General features: G+C 46.5%; 1 protein-coding gene across 11 annotated transcripts in view; it reads right to left on the reverse strand.

The window, feature by feature from the left end:
* Positions 1-24,545: 24,545 nt before the first annotated feature.
* The window catches only part of CCDC127 (coiled-coil domain containing 127), a 172,853-nt gene continuing 169,933 nt past the window's right edge, over positions 24,546-27,465 (reverse strand). For all 11 annotated transcript variants that reach the window (XM_083188334.1, XM_083188339.1, XM_083188341.1 and 8 more), the window contains one exon: positions 24,546-25,750. In XM_083188334.1, the coding sequence (XP_083044460.1) occupies positions 25,080-25,750 (671 nt within the window). In that variant the 3' untranslated portion in view covers positions 24,546-25,079. The remainder of the gene's footprint in view (positions 25,751-27,465) is intronic.

Genomic DNA, 27,465 nt, shown 5'->3' on the forward strand with positions numbered 1-27,465 from the left:
GCTGCCAACCAGACAGTATGGAGGCCACGTTGGAGCCCCCGTGCGATGCCCACCAGGTGGGTGAGAAGCAGGGAGGATGACCCGTTGGGGGGGGAGTGCCCACCGGGCGGGTGAGAAGCAAGGAGGAGGGAGCACCTGGGTAAGCAAGGTAGAAGCAGTGAGGGGATGCCACCGGATGTGGGAGAGAAGCAGGGGGTTTGGGGTGCCTGGGTAAGTAGGGGGGTGTCGCCGAATGGGTGAGAAGCGTGTGGGTGCCCGCCGGGCAGGAGGTGCCATCAGGCGATGAAGCGGGGAGGGGGCACGCCAGGTAAAGTGGAGGGTGGTGTGAGGGGGGGGGCATCAGGCGGGAAGAAGGGGTCGCCACAGGGTAAGAAGGGGGATGTGTGCTGCCAGGTGAGGTGCTGTGGGGATGCCGTCAGATGGGAAAGAAGCAGAGGATTTGGGGTGTCTGGGTAAGTAAAGGGGGGGGGGGTGTGCCGCCAGATGGGCGAGAAGCTGGTGGGGTGCCAACCAGACAGGAGAGAGGTTAGGGGGGGGCAAACCCTGGTCGAGTAAGAAGCAGAGAGGATGACCAGGTAAGTTGGGGGGGGGGGGCGCACAGGGGGTGAGAAGCGCATGGGAGTAGCCCCACCAGGGGTGTTTTGAGAAGCGTGGGGGCATTTTGAGCAGTGGGTGTAGTATGCGCAAGGATGGAGGTATTTTGTGCAGGAGAGCAGTATGTGCAAGGGGGACAGTGTGGGGTATCATGCGCAGAGGGGACAGTGTGGGGTATCATGCGCAGAGGGGACAGTGGGGGTATCATGCGCAGAGGGGACAGTGGGGGGGCAGTGTGTGCAGCAGGGACAGTGTGGGGTATTATGCGCAGAGGGGACAGTGTGGGGTATTATGGGCAGGGGGAACAGTGTGGGGTATTATGCGCAGGGGGGACAGTGTGGGGTATTATGCGCAGGGGGGGAACAGTGTGGAGGCAGTATGCGCAGGGGGGACAGTGTGGGGTATTATGCGCAGGGGTACAGTGTGGGGTCAGTATGCGCAGGGGGGACAGTGTGGGGTATTATGCGCAGGGGAACAGTGTGGGGTATTATGCGCAGGAGGGACAGTGTGGGGTATTATGTGCAGGGGGGACAGTGTGGGGTATTATGCGCAGGGGGAAACAGTGTGGGGTGTTATGCGCAGGGGGGACAGTGTGGGGTATTATGCGCAGGGGGGGAACAGTGTGGAGGCAGTATGCGCAGGGGGGACAGTGTGGGGTATTATGCGCAGGGGGACAGTGTGGGGGCAGTATGCGCAGGGGGGGCAGTGTGGGATATTATGTGCAAGGGGGACAGTGTGGGGTATTATGTGCAAGGGGGACAGTGTGGGGGCAGCATGTTCAGGGGGGACAGTGTGGGATATTTTGTGCATGATTACTGGGTACTTGTGTACTAGCACGGCGCCCACGATAATTAGTTGCCCGATTTTTTTATCGCATCGCATGCCATATACCCGATGGCATGCGATTTTGACCCATATGCGATATTAAATTGTATAAGCACCCTAATGGATGCTTACAATGCTTAAATGAACCCCCACGCCACACCCCCAAGTATAAACATGAACCCGAAGCGTGGCGAGCGCAGCGGTACGCGTCCTACGACCTTTTTCATACCCCCACTATCCACGTCGGCGTGGAGTTGACTTTATAAAGTGTGGTGAGCGCAGCGAGCCACCGAGCCACCGAGCCCGAAGCGTGGCAAGCGCAGCGGATACCTGTGAAGCCCACGAGGGGACGCGGATACCTCGCGGGGCTCGCTGCGTTCGCCACACTTTATAAAATCAACTCCACGCCAACGTGGATAGTGGGGGTATGAAAAGGTCTTAGGACGCGTACCGCCGCCGCTCGCCACACTTCGGGTTCACGTTTATACTTGGGGGGTGGTGTGGGGGTGCATTTAAGCATTGTAAGCACCCATTAGGGTGCTTATACAATTTATAATCACATCCCATCGCATTGTATGGCATTAAAATTATATGCCATTGTAGAACATCGGTCGATATTGCATCGCATGCGATATGGTCTGCGATGCGATGGGCGCCGTGCTAGTACACAACCACTGTCTACTGTGATATTCTGCAAACCTGGCACAGTTGATTATTGATTCAGAAAGTGTTGTGCGTTCAACTCTGTATATATATATATATATATATATATATATATATATATATATATATATATATATATATATAGTAATCCAAGATCTGCCGGCACTCTATAGTAAATATAGCAACTTGCCCCCAGTGCCAGCAATGAGAAACATGTAGTAATCCAAGTCCCAGAAGGGATAAAGCAGCACTCAGGAGATGGTATAAATAATAAATATGCAGATACTGTAAAATGTATTTGGGGATGTTTCGGGGTGTTAGCCCCGTCCTCAGCCTAAACCTACAGCTGTAGGTTTGGGCTGAGGATGGGGCTAATACCCCGTAGCGTCTCCAAATACATTTTATTTGCATATTTATACCATCTCCTGAGTGCTGCTTTATCCCTCCTGGGACTTGGATTACTATATATATATATATATATATATATATATATATATATATATATATATATATATCTATGTATGCGCCACTTCCACCAATGTGAAGATGTTCACAATATACTGTATACTGTATTTACGTACAAGCACTACTGCAGTGTATGCGTTGGGCAGTGGCAAGTAACATGCGTTACTTGCCACTGCCCAACGCATACACTGCAGTGGTGCAGGCTGCGCAATGTATGCGTTACCGCCGCCACTGCCACTATATTATGGTGGTAATGCATACATTGTTGTTGCGTAGACCAAGCCCTTTTTGTGATAACAGGCACTGAACGCCTGTGATCGATCGATGCCCGTTTGCTGTCTGGTTGACAGCAATGGCCATTTTGGAGGGTGTCACCGCCATATCCTGGGAGGTCACCAGAAAATGCAGGCGTTCCCTGGCCATTGGAAGTCACCAGCGGCCTCCATGGCACTGCAAACAAGGGGAAAAACATTCAATGGTGAAATTGCTGCCATTTGTGGGGTGGGCGGCTTTTACCTGATTGCTCGCCTCCGAATATTTGCAACTCAGCGATCACTTCTGAATCAGGCCCTAATAACAGAAATGCACAGAATAATATGGCCCCTGCTCCCACCCTTGGAATTCAAACCCCGCCCATTATGTTAACAGACTTTTATATGAAAGATTTTCAGCAAATTCTTTCGCCTCCTGAAAATCTCTTGCTCTTTGGGGAAAATTGCTCAGTGTGTACGCACTACTTTGGTGACAGATATAACTGTATCAAAGAATTTGGCAAAGTCTTTTGAAATGAAAATCTTCTAGTGTGTATGGGCCTTAAGATTTACAATCTCCTTTTGGCAGACTCCTGCTTAACTCTCCTCCCCTTTTACTAAGGTATGAAACAAAGAACTAGAGATCGATTTAGATGTCAATCAATGGGAAAAAAATCTTTAAACTTGGCCATGCCTGTTCAGCTGACACATAAACCATTGAGATTCAATTCAATGAATTGAACCAAAAAATTGGTAAGATGCCTCAAAACTCTCTGCAAAATTGGTCTGGGACTCCCTAATGTATGTTGGCATTGCTCTAACGGACCAGGCAACCCTTCACATATTTGGTGCCACTGCTCAGCCATTCAACCCTTTTGGAAAGAGGTCCCCTGCCTCTGCTATTTTGGCTTTTTTCACTTTCCGCCTATTTAGTTTGGGATACAAAAAAAAATTATTATACCACTTAACGCAGCAAAGTCCGCAGTCCCTTTCTGTAGGTGACCCCCCCCCAACGTTATTAGACTGGTTCAATAAAATTGACCTATACATGGAAATGGACAAAATGTCTTCTCTTGATAATGGCTACACATTTTTCAGAGACACTTGGTTCAGGTGGATGTATTTTAAAGAATCAATCCTTCATGCAGGGAGATTCTTTCAACTGAACTATCTCAGACTCACTAGGAATATTTTTATTTGGCCCATACACACTAGAAGATTTTCATTTCAAAAGACTTTCCCAAAATCTCTGATAGATATATCTTTCCCCAAAGTAGTGCGTACACACTGAGCCATTTTCCCAAAGAGCAAGAGATTTTCAGACTTTGCTGAAAATCTTTCATATAAAAGCTGATTTACATAATGGGCAGGGTTTGAATTACAAGGGTGGGAGCAGGGACCACTTTATTGAGTGCATTCTAGTTCTTGGTGCATGATTCAAAGCTGATTGCTGGGCTGCGTATATGCGGAGCCCACGATCAGGTAAACTACACCCGCGCCGCCCTGACCGGGCAAAATCCCAAATGTGTGCACGGCAAAATTTTATTTGCAGCTTTGCATGTAGGGAGAAATCTATATACGTTACGCCATAACAAAATTTACATGGGGGGGGGGGGGGGTGTCAGTGGCGGCAGTAACATATACATTGCTGGCTTGCGAAAAATGGAAGGCATGGCTTTGTGGGACAGGGGACTATGCACTCCGTAATGCCCATTACACATTATGCCACACACCGTAATGCCCATTACACATATGCCACACACTGTAATGCCCCTTACACATATGCCACACACCGTAATGCCCCTTACACATATGCCACACACCGTAATGCCCATTAAATATAGTGCCGTTTACCTACATCAGGGGTGGCCAACCGGTCAGAGGTAAAGAGCCGAAAAATATCAGTTGTCAAGCCAAAGAGCCAACGTCATGCGTGCGCCGAAGGCGCGCGCGCCAAAAAGGGGCGTGATCGGGAGAGTGGTCAGGGGCGTGGTCATATGGCACAAGGAGAGTGGCCACATGACAAAACTTTATGCCCCCAGTGCCAGATATGCCCCCCACAGTGCCAAACATCACATGCCCCCCACAGTGCCAAACATCACATGCCCCCCACAGTGCCAAACATCACATGCCCCCCACAGTGCCAAACATCACATGCCCCCCACAGTGCCAAACATCACATGCCCCCCACAGTGCCAAACATCACATGCCCCCCACAGTGCCAAACATCACATGCCCCCCACAGTGCCAAACATCACATGCCCCTCAAAGTGCCAAACATCATATGCCCCTCAAAGTGCCAAACATCATATGCCCCGCAAAGTGCCAAACACCACATGCCCCCCACAGTGCCAAACATCACATGCCCCGCAAAGTGCCAAACATCATATGCCCCCCACAGTGCCAAACATCACATGCCCCTCAAAGTGCCAAACATATGCCCCCCCCACAGTGCCAAACATCATATGACCCCACAGTTAGGAAGCTGGGCCCTCCAGCACAGGTGTTGCCCACAGTGCAACACCTATGCTGGAGGGCCCAGCTTCCTAACTAAAGGGCCCACCTAGAGGGCCAGGAGGGCCCAACAAATAAATGAGCCACGGGCCAAGAGGGCCCGACTAATGCGCACACAGGCCAGAAGGGCCTGAATTTGCCCACGGGCCTAGTGCCCGACACCCCACCGGTCTAGGGTGGATGGAGGGTAGGAGGCCAAAGGCCCCTACCTGGTGTTGGGAGAGGCCGCTGGGGGGAGCTTCGTCAGCTCTTTTGCTTCCCACCCCCGCTGGCCTCTCCGGGAGCCATCTTCTTTTTTCTTGCAGAAGGCGCCGGAGATCTTCTGTCTTGATCCCGGCGTCTTCTGGCCTCTTCAGCGGCGCCGGAACTCTTCTCCCCGCCGCTGTCTTCTGCGCCATCCTCCGGCGGCTTCTCGCGTCTTCAGGAGCGCTCCTGCGCTCCGCCGGCGTGGAGAAGACTTTTCGCCCTCCCGCTGGCGTCTGATGTCAGACGCCGGGGGCAGGGCGGAAACGGCGCGGCGAGCGCTGATGGCTCGCCGCGGTCGTTTCCTATTGGCCGCCGATGCAGCGTTTTGAATTTGGCAGCCGAATTGGCGCCAAATTCAAAACTCCGCTTTGCAGACGGGAGGCTGGAGCCGCAGTTTACAGCTCGGCGAGCCGCATGCGGCTCGTGAGTCGCGGGTTGGCCACCGCTGACCTACATGCTCATTGCTAGGGTTTTCATGCACAGTGCCAGTGGTAACATGCTATGTGCAATGCACTGCACTGTGCGGTTCTGCCTCCTTACGCTCACCTTGACCTGATGTCTGTCCCTGCCTGCATCACTAAAGGAGACCGCCGGGCAGAGCGGTGCGGTAATCCGACTGTCTCAGAGCAGGTCCATCTGTCCGCGACTCGCAGCCAATCAGGCGAGTTGCAAGCAGGCATGTCATTCGAAATAGCCGCACAGCGGATGGTTGGACCTGCTCTGAGACAGCCGGGTTTACCACCACTTTGCCGGCTGTCTCCTTTAATTGATGCAGGCAGGGACAGAGAGCAGGGCAAGGTGAGCGGACGTTCCGCCTCCAAAATGAACTGATGGAAAGCAGTTCTGCCCCGTTCCGGCTCAGTTTAACCCATGGTGGACAGTAATATATACATTGCTGGCCAGTGCCAGCTATGTATATATTACTGGCTAATAACTAAATCATTGTTGCCCAGTGGTGCCTGCAATATATAGATTGCTGGCATGTGCCAGCAATCTATATATTACTGGCTTATGACTGTCATTGGTGCCCAGTAGTGCCTGCAATATATAGATTGCTGGCATGTGCCAGCAATCTATATATTACTTGCTTATGACTGTCATTGGTACCCAGTGGTTCCAGTAATATGTAGATTGCTGGCATGTGCCAGCAATCTATATATTACTGGCTTATGACTGTCATTGGTGCCTGCAATATATAGATTGCTGGCATGTGCCAGCAATCTATATATTTCTCTACCATCCAATGGGATACTGGGCTTCACTACTATGGGGATTGAGACCTCCGCAGGAGAGACAGGCACATCAAAGAACTTTCAGTGTGGGTGCACTGGCTCCTCCCCTCAATCTCCCTCCACTAGTCAGTTTTGAAAAATGTGCCTCAGGAGAGGTAGTGCTTCTGGATGCTTCAGAGTTTTTTCTACATTTATTTTCAAAGTTTGTTATTTTGGGGCGCTGTGGTGACCACACAGCTGTCCTGCTTCGTGGATGTCAGGGGAAGGGTCAGTCCCCGACCTCTTCAGGTGCAGAGCTGACCCTGCTACAGGACAATTCGGTCCTGTGTGGGGCTTGTCACCGCACAGCATTGCGCTGTGGCGAGCAAGCCTCCTAGCCGCCGCACACCCCCTGACAGGTCTGAAGACTTCAAGTGGTGAGTACAGGCTGGGGGTCCCACAAGGGGACCCCGCAGCCATTTCTGGTGTGGCAAGATGACGGGCAGTAATGGCGGCCTTCTAGCAGGGACCGCGTGAACCCCGCGTCTGGAAACTGGCATTGGTGGATCCGGGTCCTTGCAGCACGGCAGAGACAGCAGGTTTTATAGCGATTTAGCGCTGCTGCGCTATCTGGCTTATTTTAGACACTGTGTTGTTGATATCACTGTGTTAGCGTTACCAGCTCACCCAGATCTGTGAGTTCAGGTTAGGGGTGCACTTGGTTCCTCAATTGCTGTTTTCCCCCACTGATTAGTTACAGACACACATAAAACAAGCACATAGTCTGTTTTTTAACATCCAGCGTGGGGGTTGTATTGTACTACTGCGTGGGGGTTGTATTGTACTACTGTACACTGTAGTACTGTCTCATCATGGTAAAAAAGTTCACTTTACCAAGTTTGTGCCCAAATCACAGTCCCAAGTCACTTGTGAGGCTTGTATGTCACCACAGCCCAGTAGTGCTGACACTCAGATCAGTGGGGTGCCCCCACAGCTTGTGGGGCCATCTCAGGCTGACGAGCAGGAGCCTGTCTGGGCCTCCAACATAAAGACATTGTTGGATTCTGTGGCTTCACAGCTTTCCACTAACACTCAGCAAACGCAGAGGGTTCAGAGGGAATTGTCCATGTTAGCTGCCAGGGTGGATATTCTTCATACTCTTAATGTACCTCCTCCTGCCGCACAGCCTCAAAAGAGGCCGGCTGCTGCGATGGCCCCTGATTCAGATGATGAGGACATATTGGAGGAGGGTGAGGAGCAGGTTCTGCAGGAACCAGTCCCTGAGGCAGCAGTGCATGGTCCTGAACCGCTTATCAGGGCCATCAGGGATGTTTTAGATCTCCCAGGGGAGCCATCCGCAGAAGGAGATCCTTTCTTCATGACTCAGAGGAAACAGCCAGTATACTTCCCTGAGCAGGCGGAGTTAGAAACGGTTTTCAGGGCTGCATGGCAAAACCCTGATAAGAGGTTTACTCTTTCAAAGCGGTTCACTAATGCTTATCCTTTTGAACCTTTGGGCAGGAAGAAGTGGGAGGAGCCACCAGTAGTGGACTCATCTGTCTCCCGCCTTTCTAAAAAGGTGTTGTTACCAGTCCCAGGTGTATCCACTCTTAAGGACGGGGCGGACAGGAGGCTGGAAGCTACCCTCAAGTCCATATACACGGCTAGTGGGGCCTCCCAGCGCCCAGTTCTAGCCAGCTGCTGGATGGCTAAGGCCATACATACCTGGTCAACCCAGATTCAGGAAGGGTTGTTAGGTGACATGACTGTGGCTCAGATTGGCGACAGCCTGCGTCACATTCAGGATACCGCTAAGATCCTGTGCGAAGCGCAAAAAGAATTGGGCGCAATAAACGCACGCAACTCAGCCATGGCGGTTTCAGCCAGACGGGCCCTGTGGCTGCGTCAGTGGTCTGCGGATGTGGACTCTAAAAAGAGTGTGGAGGGTATTCCCTTTACAGGAGAATGGCTTTTTGGAAGCGAATTCTAGGCCACGGCAGGAAAATCTACCTTCCTCCCATCAGCTCCCACAGTAGCAAAGCGTACCTTCACAGCTACTTCCCAGCAGTCCTTTCGTGGGAACAGGTTTCGCCCCAAAGCTAGGGGCGCCTCCAATGCCAACAGAGGCAAGTTTAGGAAGCCCAACTCCTCCAGCACCCAGGACCGTCCCAATGCCGCGGCTTCCTCCAAGCCTGCAGCATGAAGGGGTTTTCCCGCCACGAGACTCTCTCGCGGTGGGAGCGCGATTGTTGCATTTCAGCCAGGTGTGGGACGCCTCTGGTCTGGATTCCTGGGCCAGGGATCTCATTTCTCTAGGTTACAGGCTGGAATTCAACAAACCCCCTCCCAGGAGATACTTCAGGTCGGCCCTTCCAGCATCCCAGGAGGATCAGGTAATTAGCCATTACCAGGCTGCTTCAGTCTCAGGTAATTGTACCGGTGCCAAGCACGGAGCGGGGCCAGGGATATTATTCCAACTTATTCCTGGTACCGAAGCCAGACGGCTCAGTAAGGCCCATCCTGAATCTAAAATCACTGAACCCCTTCCTGCTTGTGTTCAAGTTTAGGATGGAGTCCTTGCGCTCCGTGATTGCCGGTCTAGAGAGAGGGGAGTTCTTGGCCTCTATAGACGTCAAGGACGCCTATTTACACATCCCCATTTGGCCCCCACACCAAATCTATCTCAGGTTTGCCTTGGGGAATGACCATTACCAATTCCGGGCCTTACCTTTCGGCCTGTCGACTGCCCCGTGGGTTTTTACAAAGGTAATGGCGGAAATGATGTCACTACTCAGACTTCGAAGGGTGAATGTCGTGCCATACCTGGACGACCTGCTAATAAAGGCAGGGTCGGCAGAGGCTTTGAGGAGTGCTCTCAATCTGTCCATGCAAGTGCTAAGAGACCACGGGTGGATCCTGAACATGTCCAAATCATCACTGGTTCCGACCCAGAGGATGGTTTTCTTGGGCATGATCCTGGATACATCGTAGCAAAGAGTCTTTCTGCCGATGGAAAAGGTCAGTGCAATACAACAGCTGGTCAGGGAGGTCCTACAGTCTCCTCTGGTACAGGTCCATCTTTGCCTCCAGCTTCTAGGCAAGATGGTGGCTTCATTCGAAGCAATACAATTTGGCCGTTTCCATTCCAGGGTCCTTCAATTGGATATTCTGACAAAGTGGTCCGGCTCCCCCCTGCAGATGCGCAGAAGGATTTGCCTTGCAACAAGAACCAGGATCTCGCTACAGTGGTGGCTAGATTCATCCAATCTGTTGGCAGGCAGACGGTTCCAGATCCAGGACTGGACTTTGGTAACCACGGACGCCAGCTTGAGGGGCTGGGGAGCTGTCACACAGGGAGTCCGCCTCCAGGGTCGATGGTCTCCACTGGAGTCGGGCCTTCATATCAACAAGCTGGAGTTGAGGGCGGTCTACTATGCCCTGTTACAGGCAGCTCCATTGTTACAGGGCAAGGCGATCCAGGTCCAGTCGGACAATGCCACCACTGTGGCCTATATAAATCGGCAGGGTGGTACCAAGAGCATGCCTTGCATGAGAGAAGCGTCAAAGATTCTGTCTTGGGCGGAACAGAATGTGCAGGCCCTGTCTGCCATTTTTATCCCGGGAGTCGACAACTGGGAGGCGGACTTCCTGAGTCGTCACGATCTTCACCCGGGAGAGTGGGGCCTTCACACTCAAGTGTTCGATGCCATAGTGGATCTGTGGGGGCTCCCTCAGATCGACCTGATGGCTTCACGATTGAACCACAAGGTAGCAATGTACTGTGCACGGACCAGAGACCCAGGGGCGATAGCAGTGGACGCTCTCACCTGGACCTGGGAATTCCAATTGGTGTACCTGTTCCCACCTCTCCCATTGTTGGCTCGGGTATTAAAGCGGCTCCGGCATCAGGGGACGGAGGCCATACTGGTGGCGCCAGATTGGCCAAGAAGGGCCTGGTACGGGGACATTCAGGCCATGCTAGTGGAAGACCCGTGGCGTCTGCCCCTAAGAAGAGACCTGCTCCTCCAGGGCCCGTTCGTCTTTCAGGACTTACAGCGGCTACGTTTAACGGCCTGGAGGTTGAGCGGCAGATCTTAGTCAACAAGGGTCTCCATCCCTCGGTCGTCACTACAATGATAAAAGCCAGGAAGCCGGTGACGGCTTCTCATTATCATGTAATATGGCGAAGATATATTGCCTGGTGCGAGAATGGCTTGCCTCCGGCCAGTTTTCGATTAAACAGCCTGTTACGTTTCCTCCAGGCTGGTTTGGATAAGGGACTCAGATTGGGTTCCTTAAAGGTCCAAATCTCCGCATTGTCTGTGTTTTTCCAGAAAAAGATTGCGGCCTTGCCGGAAGTGCAAACCTTCTTACAGGGGGTTCTGAGGATTCAGCCCCCCTTTGTACCTCCCACTGCACCATGGGATTTGGAAGTAGTTCTTACTTTCTTAAAATCAGCCCGTTTTGTTCCTTTGGAGGAGTCTGCGCTGCGACACCTTACTTGGAAGACAGTTGCTCTGCTGGCTCTAGCTTCGGCAAGGAGGGTGTCCGAGCTTGGGGCCTTATCTTGTCGGAGCCCTTACCTTGTGTTCCACAACGATAGGGCGGAGCTCAGGACTAGACCACAATTCCTTCCAAAGGTGGTGTCAGGGTTCCACCTAAACCAACCTATTGTGGTTCCTTCTGGCGCGGCACACCCGGATATTCCGGATACCTTGGATGTGGTCCTCACCCTTAGGACGTAAGGACGTATAAAACAAATAAAAAAAAATTGAATAGAAACCGATCCAACACAATCACTGAACACACGTCTTGAAACAGGTGACGGAACAGCTCAAAACTCCACGTTGAATGGATAATCCTTGTGCTTTTTGGCTGAGGATAATGCGCAGACCCGCCAGCCCCTGTCAAAACTATCAATCTCTTTAATTTCTTCTGTCAAGCGCACAGCTAGGATCCGTAAGACAGACAGCCTATTTGTGCTTTATGATGCACAGAAGAAGGGTTTACCTGCTTCAACGCGTACCATTGCCAGGTGGATAAGATGTACTATCCAACAGGCTTATGCATCAGCTGGTCTATCGCTTCCTTTTTCAGTAAAGGCTCATTCAACCAGGTCTGTAGGTACCTCTTGGGCTGCTGCTCGAGGGGTGTCGGCTATGCAGCTTTGCAGGGCCGCAACTTGGTCAGGGCAACACACATTTGTGAAGTTCTACAAGTTTGACACCCTGGCCAGGGAGGATTCCCAGTTCGGGAATGCGGTTTAACAGCAGACTCCGCACGTTCCCACCCATTCTGGTAGCTTTGGGACCTCCCCATAGTAGTGAAGCCCAGTATCCCATTGGACGGTAGAGAAAATAGGATTTTGGGTACCTACCGGTAAATCCTTTTCTCGTAGTCCATATGGGAGCCCACCTCGGTGCGGTTTTTTCTGCTGTCAGATCCTACTTCATTGTTAGGCTTATTGCCTTCTTTTCTATAGGATAGATATGTCTATAGACTTGTTTACAGTTACAGGTGTCCTCTAAGGTTGTTAGGATTCACCTCTTTTTTTATATGTTGCTTTCTTCGTTTGGGTGTGCTGGATGAATCTCACCACAATACATTATCACATACTCCTCACATGCTCTCCTTCGGCACAGTTTTTGCATTAACTGACTAGTGGAGGGAGATTGAGGGGAGGAGCCAGTGCACCCACACTGAAAGTTCTTTGATGTGCCTGTCTCTCCTGCGGAGGTCTCAATCCCCATAGTAGTGAAGCCCAGTATCCCATATGGACTACGAGAAAAGGATTTACCGGTAGGTACCCAAAATCCTATTTACTGGCTTATGACTGTCATTGGTGCCTGCAATATATAGATTGCTGGCATGTGATTTTCATTGGTGCCCAGTGGTTCCAGTAATATATAGATTGCTGGCATGTGCCAGCAATCTATATATTACTGGCTTATGATTGTCATTGGTGCCCAGTGGTGCCTTTAATATATAGATTGCTGGCATGTGCCAGCAATCTATATATTACTGGCTTACAAAAGAAAACATTGGTGGCCAGTGCTGCTCCGTGTGGAGCAGGACGGAGGGAGGCGGGGCATGTGGCCGGACCCGGGAGGACAAGCCCAGATGACCAGCGGGGCAGACCGGACCAGCGTGGCTAACGGCAGGGTGAGACAGGCGGGGGAGCAGGGCTCTTCAGCATCCAGCCGCCGCAGCAGCAGCCAGCCGGACACAGCGATTCAGCGCGGACAAGTGAGTATAACAGGAGGGGGGGGGGGGGGCGGCAGCGGGGCCTGCCGCCGGGCTGAAAGTGGTTAATCTTTCAGCCCGGCAGCATACACACACAAAGATTATGCCATCATCTATGGCATGCTGGTAAAACCAGCAGATGAGAGAGTTTGACAGTGATGATGCGGGAGCGAGCATCATCGCTAGTCTGCCGTCTGGGAGGCAAACACACTAGGCGATTTTCAGCGGAAAATCGCTCAAAACTGCTGTTTTGACCGATTTTCAGGTGAAAACCATCAAGTGTGTATGGGCCTTTAGGCTTCATACACATGATCTGGCATTTCAGAAACCTGTTGTAACGGGCAGTACGGATGGTGTAATGGTTAGCATTACTGCCTCACAGCACTGAGGTCATGGGTTCGATTCCCACTATGGCTCTAAATGTGCGGAGTTTGTATATTCTCCCCTTACTTGCGTGGGTTTCCTCCGGGTACTCCGGTTTCCTCCCACATTCCAAAAAATATATATACTGGTAGGTTAATTGGCTCCCAACAAAAATTAACCCTAGAATATCTGTGTGCATGTATATGTGGTAGGGAACATAGATTGTAAGCTCCACTGGGGCAGGGACTGATGTGAATGTTCAAATATTCTCTTAAAGCACTGTGGAATATGTATGCGCTATAGCGCATACATATTCCGCAGTGCTTTACAGAGAATATTTGAACATTCAACTGACTGGGTCCCTGCCCCAGTGGAGCTTACAATCTATGTTCCCTACCACATATACATGCACACAGATATTCTAGGGTTAATTTTTGTTGGGAGCCAATTAACCTACCAGTATATATAAGAAACTGTTAATAAATAATAATAAATAACTCTTCCACTCAAACGCCAAAAAGCAATGAAATTCCGATCATTAATCACAGCCTGTGGGTAAGTGCAGATTCAGCACTCTTGCGCAATACATATATGGTATACCATCACAGCCTGTGGGTAAGTGCAGATTCAGCACTCTCACAGAGTGAGATTGCTGTCACTCACAGTGGAGGAGCTGCTAATTCACAGATGCAGTCTATGCAACTGAAGGTCTTAGCAGAAGACAAAGCTGAGCGGATGGGGTAAAAGTGGTGTTGATCGAGGTGGAGACACTGGTGTGGATGGGGAGGAATAGAAATGCAAGGTGGGAAGGCTAAGCAGCACTGATGGTCAGCCTTAATGATCGGAAGTTCATTGCTTTTTTTGCGCCTTAATGATCGGAAGTTCATTGCTTTTTTTGCATTTGAGTGGAAGTGTTACAACAGGTTTCTGAAATGCCAGATCATGTGTAGGAAGCCTTAAAGGGACATGTGAAACCATAAGGTTTTTTGTCTATGGAATATATTCTATGTTCATATGATAAGGAAACCTATGTTCCTCCTTTACCTATCCTGGTTGAAACACCCCCTTTCCCTATCCCTTCTTAAACATCAAGCACATGTGGTGGGCTGCACTGTTTATTACGTTAATAAGATTATAGTTGGGCTCCGGGGTTTAGGAGTGTGACTTTTTCTAATTCACATCCTCATGGACCCTGGATGTTTGATCCATATATATTTAGATCTTCTACCCCTTTCCTACCCCCCTCCATTCTAGCACTATGGCCACAATGACGATAAGGAGTTGGAATGTGAGTTGCAATAACTTGATATTGTATGTTTACAGGAGACTCACCTCACACCTTTTGAGACGGCTAAACTTAATGTGCTTCGCTGGCGAGTGATATCATCTGCCTCCTTCAACTCCAAAGTACATGGGGTCATGACATTGAGCAGAGGACAAACCCCACCAACATCAGAAACACTCCACTCGGGCCCAGAAGTTGCTGCATCACCATCACACAAACACAATACATTATCCTAAACATATATGCTCCAAACTCCTATTCTAAAAAAAAAATGTTCGCCATATAATAAAACTGCTTACTCCATACTAGAAACATAGAATTTGATAAGAACCACTTGGCCCATCTAGTCTGACCCTTTTTTTTTAAACCTGTTACCTAAAACCATATTTGATCCTTATTTTTTTTGTAAGGATATCAATATGCCAAGCATGTTTAAATTGTACTACTGTATTTGCCTCTACCACCTTTGATGGGAGGCTATTCCACTTATCTACTACTCTTTCTGTGAAGTCATTCTTCCTCAAATTTCCCCTGAATCTCCCTCCCTCTAGTTTCAGTGCATGTCCTCATGCTCTGTTGCTCCTCTTCCTGTGAAGAATGTCTCCCACCTGTACCTTGTTAAAACCCTTGATATATTTGAAAGTTTCTATCAACTTACTCATCATTCTCTGTGGAGACCTCAACTTAGTCTCTAACCCCACACTTGAAGGGCAAATGCATTCATCCAGAAAACCCCTTAAACTGGGTGTCCCAGCTTTGGCAGATGAGCTCCATCTAATGGACTTATGGCACATTTTTCACCCTACCGAGATTACACCTGCCTTTCAGCCACCACTGGTACATTATCCGGGATTGATTATATATTAACCCCCTCCCACCCCAATCTATTCCCGAAAGTTATTTTAACTAATATTGAACCGATCACCTTCTCTGACCATGCAGTGATTTGGATATCTCTTCGTCCTTTCCCCAGAAAAAAGCCCCATTATAACGTGGGACTGCCCATCCTCACTCTCTACGTCTGATTGATTCCCTAAAATCGGCCATAGTGAAAGCATGGGAACATTATGCACAAGACAATAATTATACCGCCCACCAACGTCCTGTTCTGGCAAGCATCCAAAGCCACTATAAGAGGAGTTATAATCTCCCATAGTGCTCACCAATATAGACACCTCACACAAGAGTTTGCCCAGGCACAATCTAACCTCACGGCTATATTCCTCAGCTATAAAAATTCCCCCTCCCCAGAAACGAAAATAGATTATCAGAAGGCAAAATCTACCTTTGAAGATTTATTTAAAAAAACAGAAGCTTTATATACCTTTACCTCCAACGCCAAATTCCATAAATATGGAAACAAGTCAAGTAAACTACTTTCTAATCTACTGGAAGGCTATCAATCCCCATCCACCATTCACCCACTACGCTGCTCAGATGGGACCATGATGACCTTAAATACTCAAATAGCCCAAACTCTGAATTAATTGTATAAATCCCTATACTCAGGCCCAATTTCAAATAATATTAATGCCAGCCAATTTTGGAAGGATACATCAGTCCCGCAACTCCCCCCCCCCGTCCTAAGTAAGGATATTACAGTGGATGAGGTGCTGTCCGCCATAGCGTGGTTGCACCTGGGAAAAGCTCTGGGCCCTGATGACCTAACATCAGAGTATTTTAAATGACTAGCTCCCAAGATTGCCCCAACTCTCACAAGAGTTTACAACTCCATCATAAATTCGGAAAAGGCCCACCTATCTTTAACAAGGCGACGGTTAAAGTGCTAACCAAGCAAGGCTGTGACTTCTCTGACCCGGGCTTCTACCGACCCATATCTTTTCTAGATATCGATTATAAGATCCTTACAAAAACACTAGCTGAAAGACTAAAGCAGATCATACCCACACTAATTCACGCTGACCAGACGGGTTTCGTCATGGGCAGAAATCCTATCACCAATATCAGGAAGGTTCTCTTGGTCTTACACCACTCTCAGGGGGGGCATGTCAAACGCCCCGCTGGCAGTTTTGTCACTTGATGCGGAAAAGGTGTTCAACATGGTCCACTGGGACCATTTATTCAATGTCTTGAGCAAATTGTCTTTCCCTGATAAATTCATATACGCAATACGTACCTTGTATGCAAACTCAGCATCACGGATACAATGCAATGGTATATTGTCAGACCCATTCCCCATCCTGAGAGGTCAAGAGGTACTAGACAGGGATGCCCCCTCACACCCTTGTTGTTTGCCATGGCACTCGAACCACTAGCAATTGCCCTTCGACAAACTCCAACTTTCCAAGGCATTTAAATTGGACCAGTAGATTTGCAGGTATCATTATTCACAGATGATATGCTCTTATTCTGAACACTCCTTTCCCACTGCCAAATTATCCAGCAATTTTGCTCCTTTTCAGGATATAAAATTACAATTTAATTTAATTTAAAAAAATTTCACCAAAAAGGCCTTAAAGCCATATCACAAGTTTTTGACCCAGGAGGCCGGTTGATGACTATAGTCGAATTGCAAGCTGCTTTTGGCCTTCGCACGAGCAGTTACTTTTCGTTTTTCCAGCTACACCATTATATCCAATCCCTCCCTAATCTATTCCCCTACTCGCCTGCAGACAGTATTTGACGCTTGATAGTCTGATGACTAAATTTGCTGCTGGTAAATTTAAAACAAAATCATTGTACAAACCCCTATCCTCACTCCCAGTGAAGCAAATTCAACAACAAATTATTCTCAAATGGTCGATGGACATGGTCAGAAAATACAGCATTGTTCAAATACTTTCATAAAATGCTTAAAATACTATGATCCTCGATACTCCAAGAAATGCACATCAAGACACTTCACAGGGTGTATATATCGCAGCAGCAGCGCAGTCACTATATTCCAGAGGAGACAGGTTGTTGCTTAAAATGTACATTTCACAAAGCCTCATTCCTGCACAATTTCTGGACTTGTAGATATAGGGGGTTAAGATTGAAAAACTGTTGGAAATTTAAGTGTGTCTGCATGGGGTCAGTATTGCACTACTATTATTACATTGAGCTCAACATCCACTAATGGCTGAAGCACACTTTTGATCCATATGTACTATCAGGTTTTACTATCTGTATGTTCACAGGGATTCAGTATTGAATCCCGACAGCCGAAATGCCGACAAGGGGGGGGATGTGGATCGCCCCCCCTTGCGGGCTCGCTGCGCTCGCCACGCAGCGGGCCCGGTGCCTCGCTACGCTCGGCACACTAATTTATTCTCCCTCCAGGGGTGTCGTGGACACCCACGGAGGGAGAATGTGTCGGCATTTCGGCGGTCGGGATTCTGAACGCCGGGATCCCGACCGCCGGGATTTTAACTGCATCCCGTTCACAGTGTTGTTACCATATTTGTTTGTTATATATGACTTTATACCATGCTTGAATTATTAGATTGTATGATTTGTGATACAATATGTATGCGAAATGACGGTCACACATAGTGTTAATTAAAATCAACTTTATAAAAAAAAAGTAATAATTATCAGCAAACTTTACACTTCTCCCTTATATAAAAGGATTAAACATCTGATGCCAATTCCTATCAGTCTGTATTGGGGATCATGGGGGAGAGTTTCCAGTTAACGTTAATGAGGACACAAAAGATCTCGCTAGTTGCGGGTCTTCAAATAGAGGAGTCATACCATTTACACTGACCTTTAGTTTTGTGGGAAACAATAGAGTGAATTGGTGTTGGCGGTCAAAAAGCATTTTACAGATTGGGGAGAATTCCCTACATTTCTGGAAGACCAATGCCGAGACGTCCTGAAAGATCAGGATCTTCCAGTTGTCTACTGACACCGAGCCTGCTCAGCGATATGCAGTATACCCAGGAATCCTCCTGTGTGCTGCTGTAGCTGGTTGCAGCACCAGCCTCCTGCTCCTTACGCTGAGTCTGCTCCTCCTGCCGTGTCCGCCTTGGCACCATGCTCCCTGGGAGTACTTCCCACAAGTAACCGTCATCTGCTGAAATAACAGATTTGTGCATGGAACCTTATACAATACCTTTCCTGTTATTTTCTGTTAATATGCATTTTTAGCCAATTTACAGCACCATTTAATTGGCTGCCAGGACAGGACAACACTAACAGAGGGCAGCTGATAGCTGCTGAAGAGGACCACTGATAAGGCTTTAACAAACGTTTATTCACATTGTAGAAAAGGAATAACAGATTTATGTGGAGAACACACTAATTGATGGAGAACAAGAAAATAAAAATGATGTGGTATGATTGTTTATTTGGCTGAGACATCAAGAACAAAGAGGAAGTGAGAATCACCAGATGTTCAAGAATCTAAATATAAAGTATTACACAAGAACTGAAAACGTTTCTTCATACTGTAGATATGATTCTGCTTAGTGATGTTCTAGATGTTAAATAAATATAGAAAATATGGGCACATCTATGTTTCTTTGTAGTTTGGTAAACAATTGTGTACACATTGTAGACTGAGATTTAAGAGACTGCTGCAGTCTCTAAATCTCTTTCCACCTCTCCTTTCCATCCTGCTCTCCTCACAACTTTTCAAAGTTCAAAATGGCGCATGACCCCTTTATATAGGGTGTGTGATGCATATTCTAGGGGACTTAGGTGGGCATCTTTTATTGTTTGGAAAGGTGCTGATAGAAAGCGCATTCCGGTTGGTCAGAAATTAGCACATTACCAGGTCATAATATCGCACCACATTTTTCAGCCACTAATTTGCATTCCATTAAATTGTCGATTTCATCAAAAAGCTTGCGATTTCTAAACATGCAATATGGTGCGATTTCTAAACCTTACCAAAAAAATTGCATCCTATTAAATGTCACCCTATATCTCCTCTACGAGAGATCAGGATATTGTCAATACCTCTTAAATTTAAATACCCCTAAATTTATTACTCTCCTTGATGACAGTCAATTTATTCATTTCTTTTTACATTTTTCTTCGCTTTTTCTGTTTTCTTTATTCTATCCCACTCCCAATATATCCCTTAAACATGCCATATAACTATAACAGTTCTAGATATGATTGAATGTTTGCGGATTGCAAAATAGGTACTGTTTAGTTTGATTATGTTGATAACATGTAGTGCTATGTGTTTTTATGGACACATTCTGTCCCCTATATCTGTGATACTGTTATTTCAAATGCACACTGGATTGTATAGTTTTTTTCTAAATTTTCAATAAAAACAGATTATACAAAAAAAAAAACAACAACAATATGTTTACTAGATGTACAGATGAACATATTCCTTTCAGAAACTCCACCTGAAACCAATCCTAATGAAAGGTAGATAGGTACATGAGGTTAAATAGAAGGTACAGTATGTGCGCAGGGGCGTAACTATAGCACCACAGCCCCCGCCACCGCGGGGGGGTGCCGGGGGCTGCGGTGATATAGTTACCCCCCCCCAATCCCCCGCAGACTTACGTATCTTGCTGGTCCCAGCGGCAGTGGCAAACGCAGGATTTTCTGAAGGGGTTTCCAGAGGGGCGGAGCAAAGCACGGAGATGGACACTTAGGTGACCCAGTATATGCCGGGTCAGTTAAAGTATTATAGATAGACCAAATGTATATAAATAATAATAATAATAATAATAATATACACACACACACACCGCTGGAGGATCGGTAGGGGCCCGAATACACTGCTGTTATGTATATATATATAGCAATGTATAGCAATGTATTCGGGCCCCTACCGATCCTCCAGCGGTAGGGGTGGGGGTAGCTTTGATGTCCCGCGGGTGGTAGGGGTATTATATCAACCGCTCAGCATGTAGGGCCTGGATCAGTAATTTCCACTAATTACCCCTTTACTGCACAGATGGTGGGAGATGAGGTGGGAGAAGGGGGCATTGGGCTGAATGAAGGGGCCCTGATACACAACTTCCAGGGTGGTAGAGGATGTTTAATATGCAGAGGAGGGGTGTATAGTGGAGTGGGCTCATAATTGTCTGGTGGGAGGACAGCTTGCTTGACTGCAGATATCTCCAGTTCCCGGAAATAGATTTCTTAGATTTTAATGGAATTAAAAACTAGAGAATCCCACCTACCAAATGGTACTGGGGACTAGGGGATCAGAGTTCAGGAGGCAGAGCAATCTGCCAACAAGAATATAAAACTACATACCAGGTGTGTGGAGCTGGAGCAGTAACCAGCTGCTGGAAGGCCGATATCTCTGGTACTGGGAAAAGTAGAGACAAGCTACTAGTGTCCATCAAAGGGGGAGCGTCCCAGCTTTTGGAATATATCCTCAGAAAAACTTTGAGTCAGACAGAATCTGAAATATCTGACTGGGAATAGCAATTAACAGGCTTGGATGGGGACCACTGCTTTGAAGTCAGATATCTCCGGTTCCCAAGGGCCGATTTTTAAAATTCTTGTACCCCTGGAAAGAGGAGACCCTCAGCTTTCAGACGAGGGCCCTTAGACTCCTGGGGGGGTTTCTGGGTACTCAGAAACCCCCCCTGCGTGCGCTACTGAGCGGCTCCGTTCTTCTGATGAGGACCACAACAAAATGGCCGCCCCCATATAGCAAACAGTTCTCTGAAACTGTCTGCTGTACGGGGGCGGCCATTTTGTGGTGGTCCTCAGCAGATGAACGGACGGAGCCGCCGGGACCAGCGCGATATGTAAGACTGCGGGGGAGGGGGTTAGCATAGGCGGCGGGGCGACGGGGGGTGGGGGGGGGGGGTGGGGGGGGTGGTGGTGCTCGACAGGGCGGCGGAGGGGGGTGGGTATGGGCGCCCCCCCTAACGGCGGGGGGGGGGCGCCCAAAACGTAGCTACGCCACTGTATGTGCGGCAAACTCTGTTCTAGTTGAGGCCAAGAATTTGGCCCAGGTATGCTTCATAATTTGTATGTGCACCCACAGCTAGCATTGCCACTGATCCTCCATATGATGTGTGCACAATATCCACCATAATGGGTACTTTGCAATGATATCTGGAGAAGGCAGAAATGTTAATCACTCTCCTGACTTAACCCTTTGACGTTGCTGTGAGAGATCCTCAAAATATCCGCTAAAAATGCCAGCGTCTCTTATAGCAACTGTTCTTTTAGTATAAATAAATACAGCCAAGTCAATTAATTGAAGTTTATTTAAATATTGCACCCAAAACACTGGATGGCGAAAGAATTGCTGCTCACAGCGCTGTTGCCAAAAGATGGCTGTAATGTCTGTTCTAGTGGGCTTGCCTAACTGTAAAGCAACACCAGGAAAAAGTGCTAGCGAGATGGCATCTTCACATAGAAGCTCTCCACAACAGAACCTCCTCATTGAGCTCCCCCCATAAACCTCAGCACTGAGAATTCGGTTACATACTTCCCCAAGCAGGATCCAGTGCTGGAGTCCTAACAGTATGTTTAAACAGACTCCCTGGTTTAAGTGCCAACATCTCTGGGAGCGATGTTCAAAATTTTTGCTAAAAATGCCAGCGCCGCTCACATTTGTTATATAAATTTAAATAAAAAATGTTGTGTAAAAAAGATTATATTTCCAATAGAAGTTAAACATTACAGGTCATTATGATGAATAAATATGTTTGCGTGCCAATTTTCACACCTTTTTGACAAATTCACTTGGCACTGAAATAGTTAAAATGACCCACATATCAGACTGCTTCTGAAATACTCAGCTACAGAGTGCCAAACCAAAAGTTAAAAAAACAAAAGAGTACAAAGGTCAGCCATACCAAAAGAGCCCACCTACGAAAGGTATTTCAGAAAAAAAAAATGAAAAAAAAGTTCACCTCCAAGACAGTGAATATGGATTTATGGCATTTATGGCATTATTGTGCTATTACCTTCCCTTTTTTGTACAGTAAAGTGAAACTTTGGTATTTACATATTATAGCTATACTGGCAATCAGGGAGAAATCACAATTTTCCCTTCTGGTTTCTGGGACAAGCGGCTCTATTTCTGGTAAAGAAGCAAATTAACAAACCTAAATTTTTTTTGCCATTTTCTTTCCTTTTCTTAAACTCAAGATTTTGTTCTTTAACCCTTTGAGTGCCAAGGGTGTGAAAATTGCCAAAGAAACATTTTTATAATGACCTGTAATGTTTACCTTATATAAGAAACAATCTTTGATTATTTAACATTTTATTTGAACTTATATAAAACAAATGAGGCATTTTTAGCGGCTATTAGAGTCAGAGAAGAACAAAAGTTAACTTTTACATTTGGTAAAAACACAAAAGATTTAAGGGGGTATTCAATTATTGCAGTTTTTTACTTGAGGCAAAAAAAGGCAATGATTTTCGCCCACGCGGTTTCACCTTTTTTTTTTTGTTGAATCAATATGGGCGAAAACGGACACAATGGGCGGTATTCAATGTTACGCGTCACTGCTTCGCATGGCGATAATGAAATGTTATCGGTTGTTTCGTATTGCGTTAATATATTGCTTAGGTCATTTTTCCCGCTATTCAAAATTAGTGTGACGCGTAACGCGTATTTGCGATAAAACACCTATGAGGCGAACGGTGGGAGTTGCTATTTCGCTTTCCCGCCATCGTTAAAAGGTATATATTGGAGTGGACGAGCGGATTTTAGTCATTGTGGACACGTGCGTCGTAGATGCAAGTTATTTCACAGACATCGTTTTTTTTACTGCGACATCATCAGGAATTTGGATTCAATTTTGATGGTAATTATTTATTAATTATGATATTATTATTAATTATTTCTCAGCATCTTGCTCTGGTTTGTTGTTGCCATTATTCGGCTGTATATTATGGTTTTGTTTTTAATTTGTTTGTCTGTGTCAATGACATTGCAAGTTAGTTGTTGAAGTTAGCAGAGAGCTTTCATGTTTGTCATGTTTTTACACATTATGATCTATTTTTTATTGTGTTGGAAGGGTGTGGGGGGAGGGGGGGGCAAGGGTTGCAGGTGGCATCTTCCCTTGCATTTGTTGGATGTACAGTCAAATCTTTAGTGGTGTCCCTGACAGTTTGCTCCCCAAACTCTATCACTGTGCATGTCGTTTTCACTTTGCAAAAGCAGGTTGGCCCAGCAGGCACCGTTATATTGTGTGGGCTTCCAAATGTGTTTGGGGTGTCGCCTATGTCATGTGCTTGGATGACAAGGCGAATGAAAAAAAAATGCTACCCAGCATCAGCAAAACTGAATCAGTGAATGGCTCCATATTTGTAGTCTGTGATCACAATGGGAAACGAGTGAAGACCTACAAAAAACGAATTCCAATACCAGCAGACTGCCAATGCTGTTTACTCCCTGAAGTCTCAGATAGGAGTGATTTGATCATGAAGGAGATATGAATCATGGGTAAAAAAGATCACATGATGCACCCGAGGATCATGGTTAAAAGTGAATGTTGCAAAATATTCCCGAATAAATTAAATATATATTTAATTACAAGTGTTACAGCTTTAATAATTAGTTATATAACATTCATGGAAAAAAAGCATTATTTCAGTTATGTTATTATTTATTAAATTCTTATTTAACTTTCATTGCGCATGTAAATGAAATCGTTAAAAAATGGCGATAATTACACCATGAAATGTACAGAAGGCTGCATAAAGTGAACATCGAATAGGTGATATATTAACGACCTCTTTCAAAGGCGATAAATTAAAGATATCGCCTGAACAAAGCGAAATTATCGCTGAAAACTAAGCGAAAGGAACGAACATTAAAAAACAAGCGAAACCGTATCGAAATACCAAAATTCAAACTTTGAATAGGTGAAAAGTATCGAACATAGAAAAACAGCGAAAAAATAAGAAATTGCGAAAAAAACACAACTATCGGAGAACATTGAATACCGCCCAATGGGTAAAAATGGCAACAAATTCCCCAAAACACGTGGATCAGTGGCAAATTTGCTTAATCACTTTATTTTGGGTTGTCTCCAGCACAGATTGATTACATACTAAGTAGGGTATTCAAACTCAATTTCCAATACAGTTTTCCAATATCCGTCTTCTTAGTGTTTCCGCACGTTCCTCAATAACAATGTTTAAAAAATAAATAAAAATTTTTTTCCGGTGATTCTACACTTTGCAGGGCTTTCACACAAGGGCCTCAGAGAATGTCAATTTTGTACGCAGTGGAGTGATTTGCCACTGCACATCTCAGTGATGTTCTTGTGATGGCTGTTGCAGTGTGGGAATCTTGCAATGAGAAACTTGTTTACGTCAAAGTACCACAAATACCATGACTCTGTTTAATCCATAATTAATTTATAAGAAATACTAATTACTAGCACGACCCCCAAAGCAATCAATTTGTAATCATAATTAGCACAATTTAAGAAAATACCAAAAAATAAAGCATTGGTGAATATATATCTTTTTTTTCAATTGGAAGTTAAAGTCTGTGCAAATATTTGTGCAAAACATGTTTTACTTTCCTGTCATAGCTTCTTCCACCTTCTTGAATTTCTTTACATTTACAGTGAGTTCCCAGTATTTTAGATACAGCCACATTAGCCTTCCATTTTCCTGCTTATTGGTGTTCATCAATACAGCACAATGAGTGTCATGTTTAAAGATGTCCATCAGGCCATCCGACATGTCTAATTCTACAGCTAATGGATTAATGGCAGCTTTGACCAGCAAATTCTTTTCTATTTCTAACCTTTTTTTCCTAGGCACTACCAAGCTGCAGTAAATGTTCTGTCTCTCTTTAAGAGCATCTTCAAATTCCTTCAACATAGTTTTGGCTTTTGTCTGCCATTCTTCTTCTTTTTCAATGTAACTTGAATACAAGGCACCTGCTGCTCCACTCTTCTGGATTGCGTTTGTTTGCTGGCTTAACAAGTCTCTCTCCTGTTCCAATTGCTTCCTCTCTTCCACCAGCTTCTGACTTTGAGAGATGAGGGCTCGGCGATAACTAAGGGTTCTGTTTTGTTCTTTCTCAAGCTGAATTTCCAAGTGAGCTACTGCACGGCGATTTTCCACAATAATGTCTCGATATTTTGTTTCAAGATCTTTCTGAACGTTGGTTACTTTCTGATGATACTCCAATTTTACTTTTGTTATTTCTTTCTCGGATTCTTTTGACCATATCCACCCTGTAGAGAAAAATAATAATTTTAGGTATTATCTGAAATAAATAAAAAACTGGGTACTTGTGTAGTATCACGGCACCCCCGATAATTAGTCGCACAATTTTTCATCGCATGCCATACACCCTATGCACTGCGATGCGATTTAAACCCCTATGCGATGTTAAATTGTATAAGCACCCTAATGGGTGGTTACAATGTTAAATGCACCCCCACGCTGCGGTACGCGTCCTCCGACCTTTTCCTACCACCACTATCCACGTCGGCGTGGAGTTGATTTTATAAAGTGTGGCGAGCGCAGCAGGCCCCGCAAGGGGACGTGTATACCTGTGAAGTTATGCGCGTCCGCTCGCCACACTTTATAAAATCAACTCCATGCCAACGTGGATAGTGGGGGTATGAAAAGGTCGGAGAACACGTACCGATGCGCTCGCCATGCTTCGGGTTCACGTTCATAGTGGGGGTGGCGTGGGGGTGCATTTAACATTGTAAGCACCCATTAGGGTGCTTATACAACTTATATTCGCATCCCATAGCATTGTATGGCATTGTATGCCATATACAATGCCATACAATTTTTAAATTGTATTACATTGGGGAACATCGCGCAATATCGCATCGCATACCATCGCATGCCTTATGGTCTGCGATGCGATGGGTGCCGTGATACAACACAAGTACCAAAAACTGTTGATCACAACTGTGGATCATTTGTTTTTTTACTTCTACAATAAAATACTTCCTACCTTATTAACAAACAAGCACATTTAGAAACAATGAAATTAAAAATTATTTTTAGAAATATTATGCATTATGTTGTTGTATGAGCATACTTATATCTCAGTAGTGCTACGTATGTCGGCTATGCAGCAGAAACTCTGCTTTAGCCAATACATCTACTAGCAGAAAGCTGCAGGCATTAGGAGCATGTTTATAACATCCATTTATGTGAAAATATAAAATGTAATTTCTACTTTTCAGACCTAATGTAGACAATTTATAGGGAAATTTATAACTGGAAATCTGTCACAATGTTTTACTGAATAACAAGCTACTCTTATGTTGTATAAGATACTGTATATTATGAGAAGTCTTCACAAAAATAAGCATGAATGCCCATAACCAACAAATATTCTAAATCACGGGTGTCAAACAGAAGGCCCGCGGGCCAAATCCGGCCCGACAGACCTCGTCATGTGGCCCGCGCAGCCGCCGCCAGCCTTCACCTTTTATTCTTTTTGAGAGGTTTTTTTTGCACTGCCAGCGGCCATGTTCCTGTGGTCTTTTAAGATGTCTGCGGCCACAGGAACATGGCCGCCGGCCTCCACGGCTACATGGAGGAGGGCCCGGCAGCCTGTTCCCTCTTATCGAGGCAGTGGCAGACACTGGGTGGGGATGTCATGACGATGACGCCTCCCACCGACGCGTCTGCAGAGAGGAAGGAAGGCAGGCGGGCCGAGTCGGGGGGCCGCAGCAGGACAGGCCGCGGCGCAGAGAGTGGAATTGAAATTACTGGAGCCGCAGCAGCAGCAGTAAAGGAGCCTGAGGGATAAAATACAGTAAGTTACATAAAAAAACAATATATCTGGTGGTGGTGTCATGGCATTACTTTTATATTCTACAGGGGGAGCAGCCTGTGGTGTCATTGTTATTGTACAGGGGGAGCAGCCTGTGGTGTCATGGCATTATGCCATGACACCACAGGCTGCTCCCCCTGTATA

The sequence above is a fragment of the Crinia signifera genome, chromosome 5 (assembly GCF_055691185.1).
Source record: "Crinia signifera chromosome 5, ASM5569118v1, whole genome shotgun sequence".
Taxonomy (NCBI): Eukaryota; Metazoa; Chordata; class Amphibia; order Anura; family Myobatrachidae; genus Crinia; species Crinia signifera.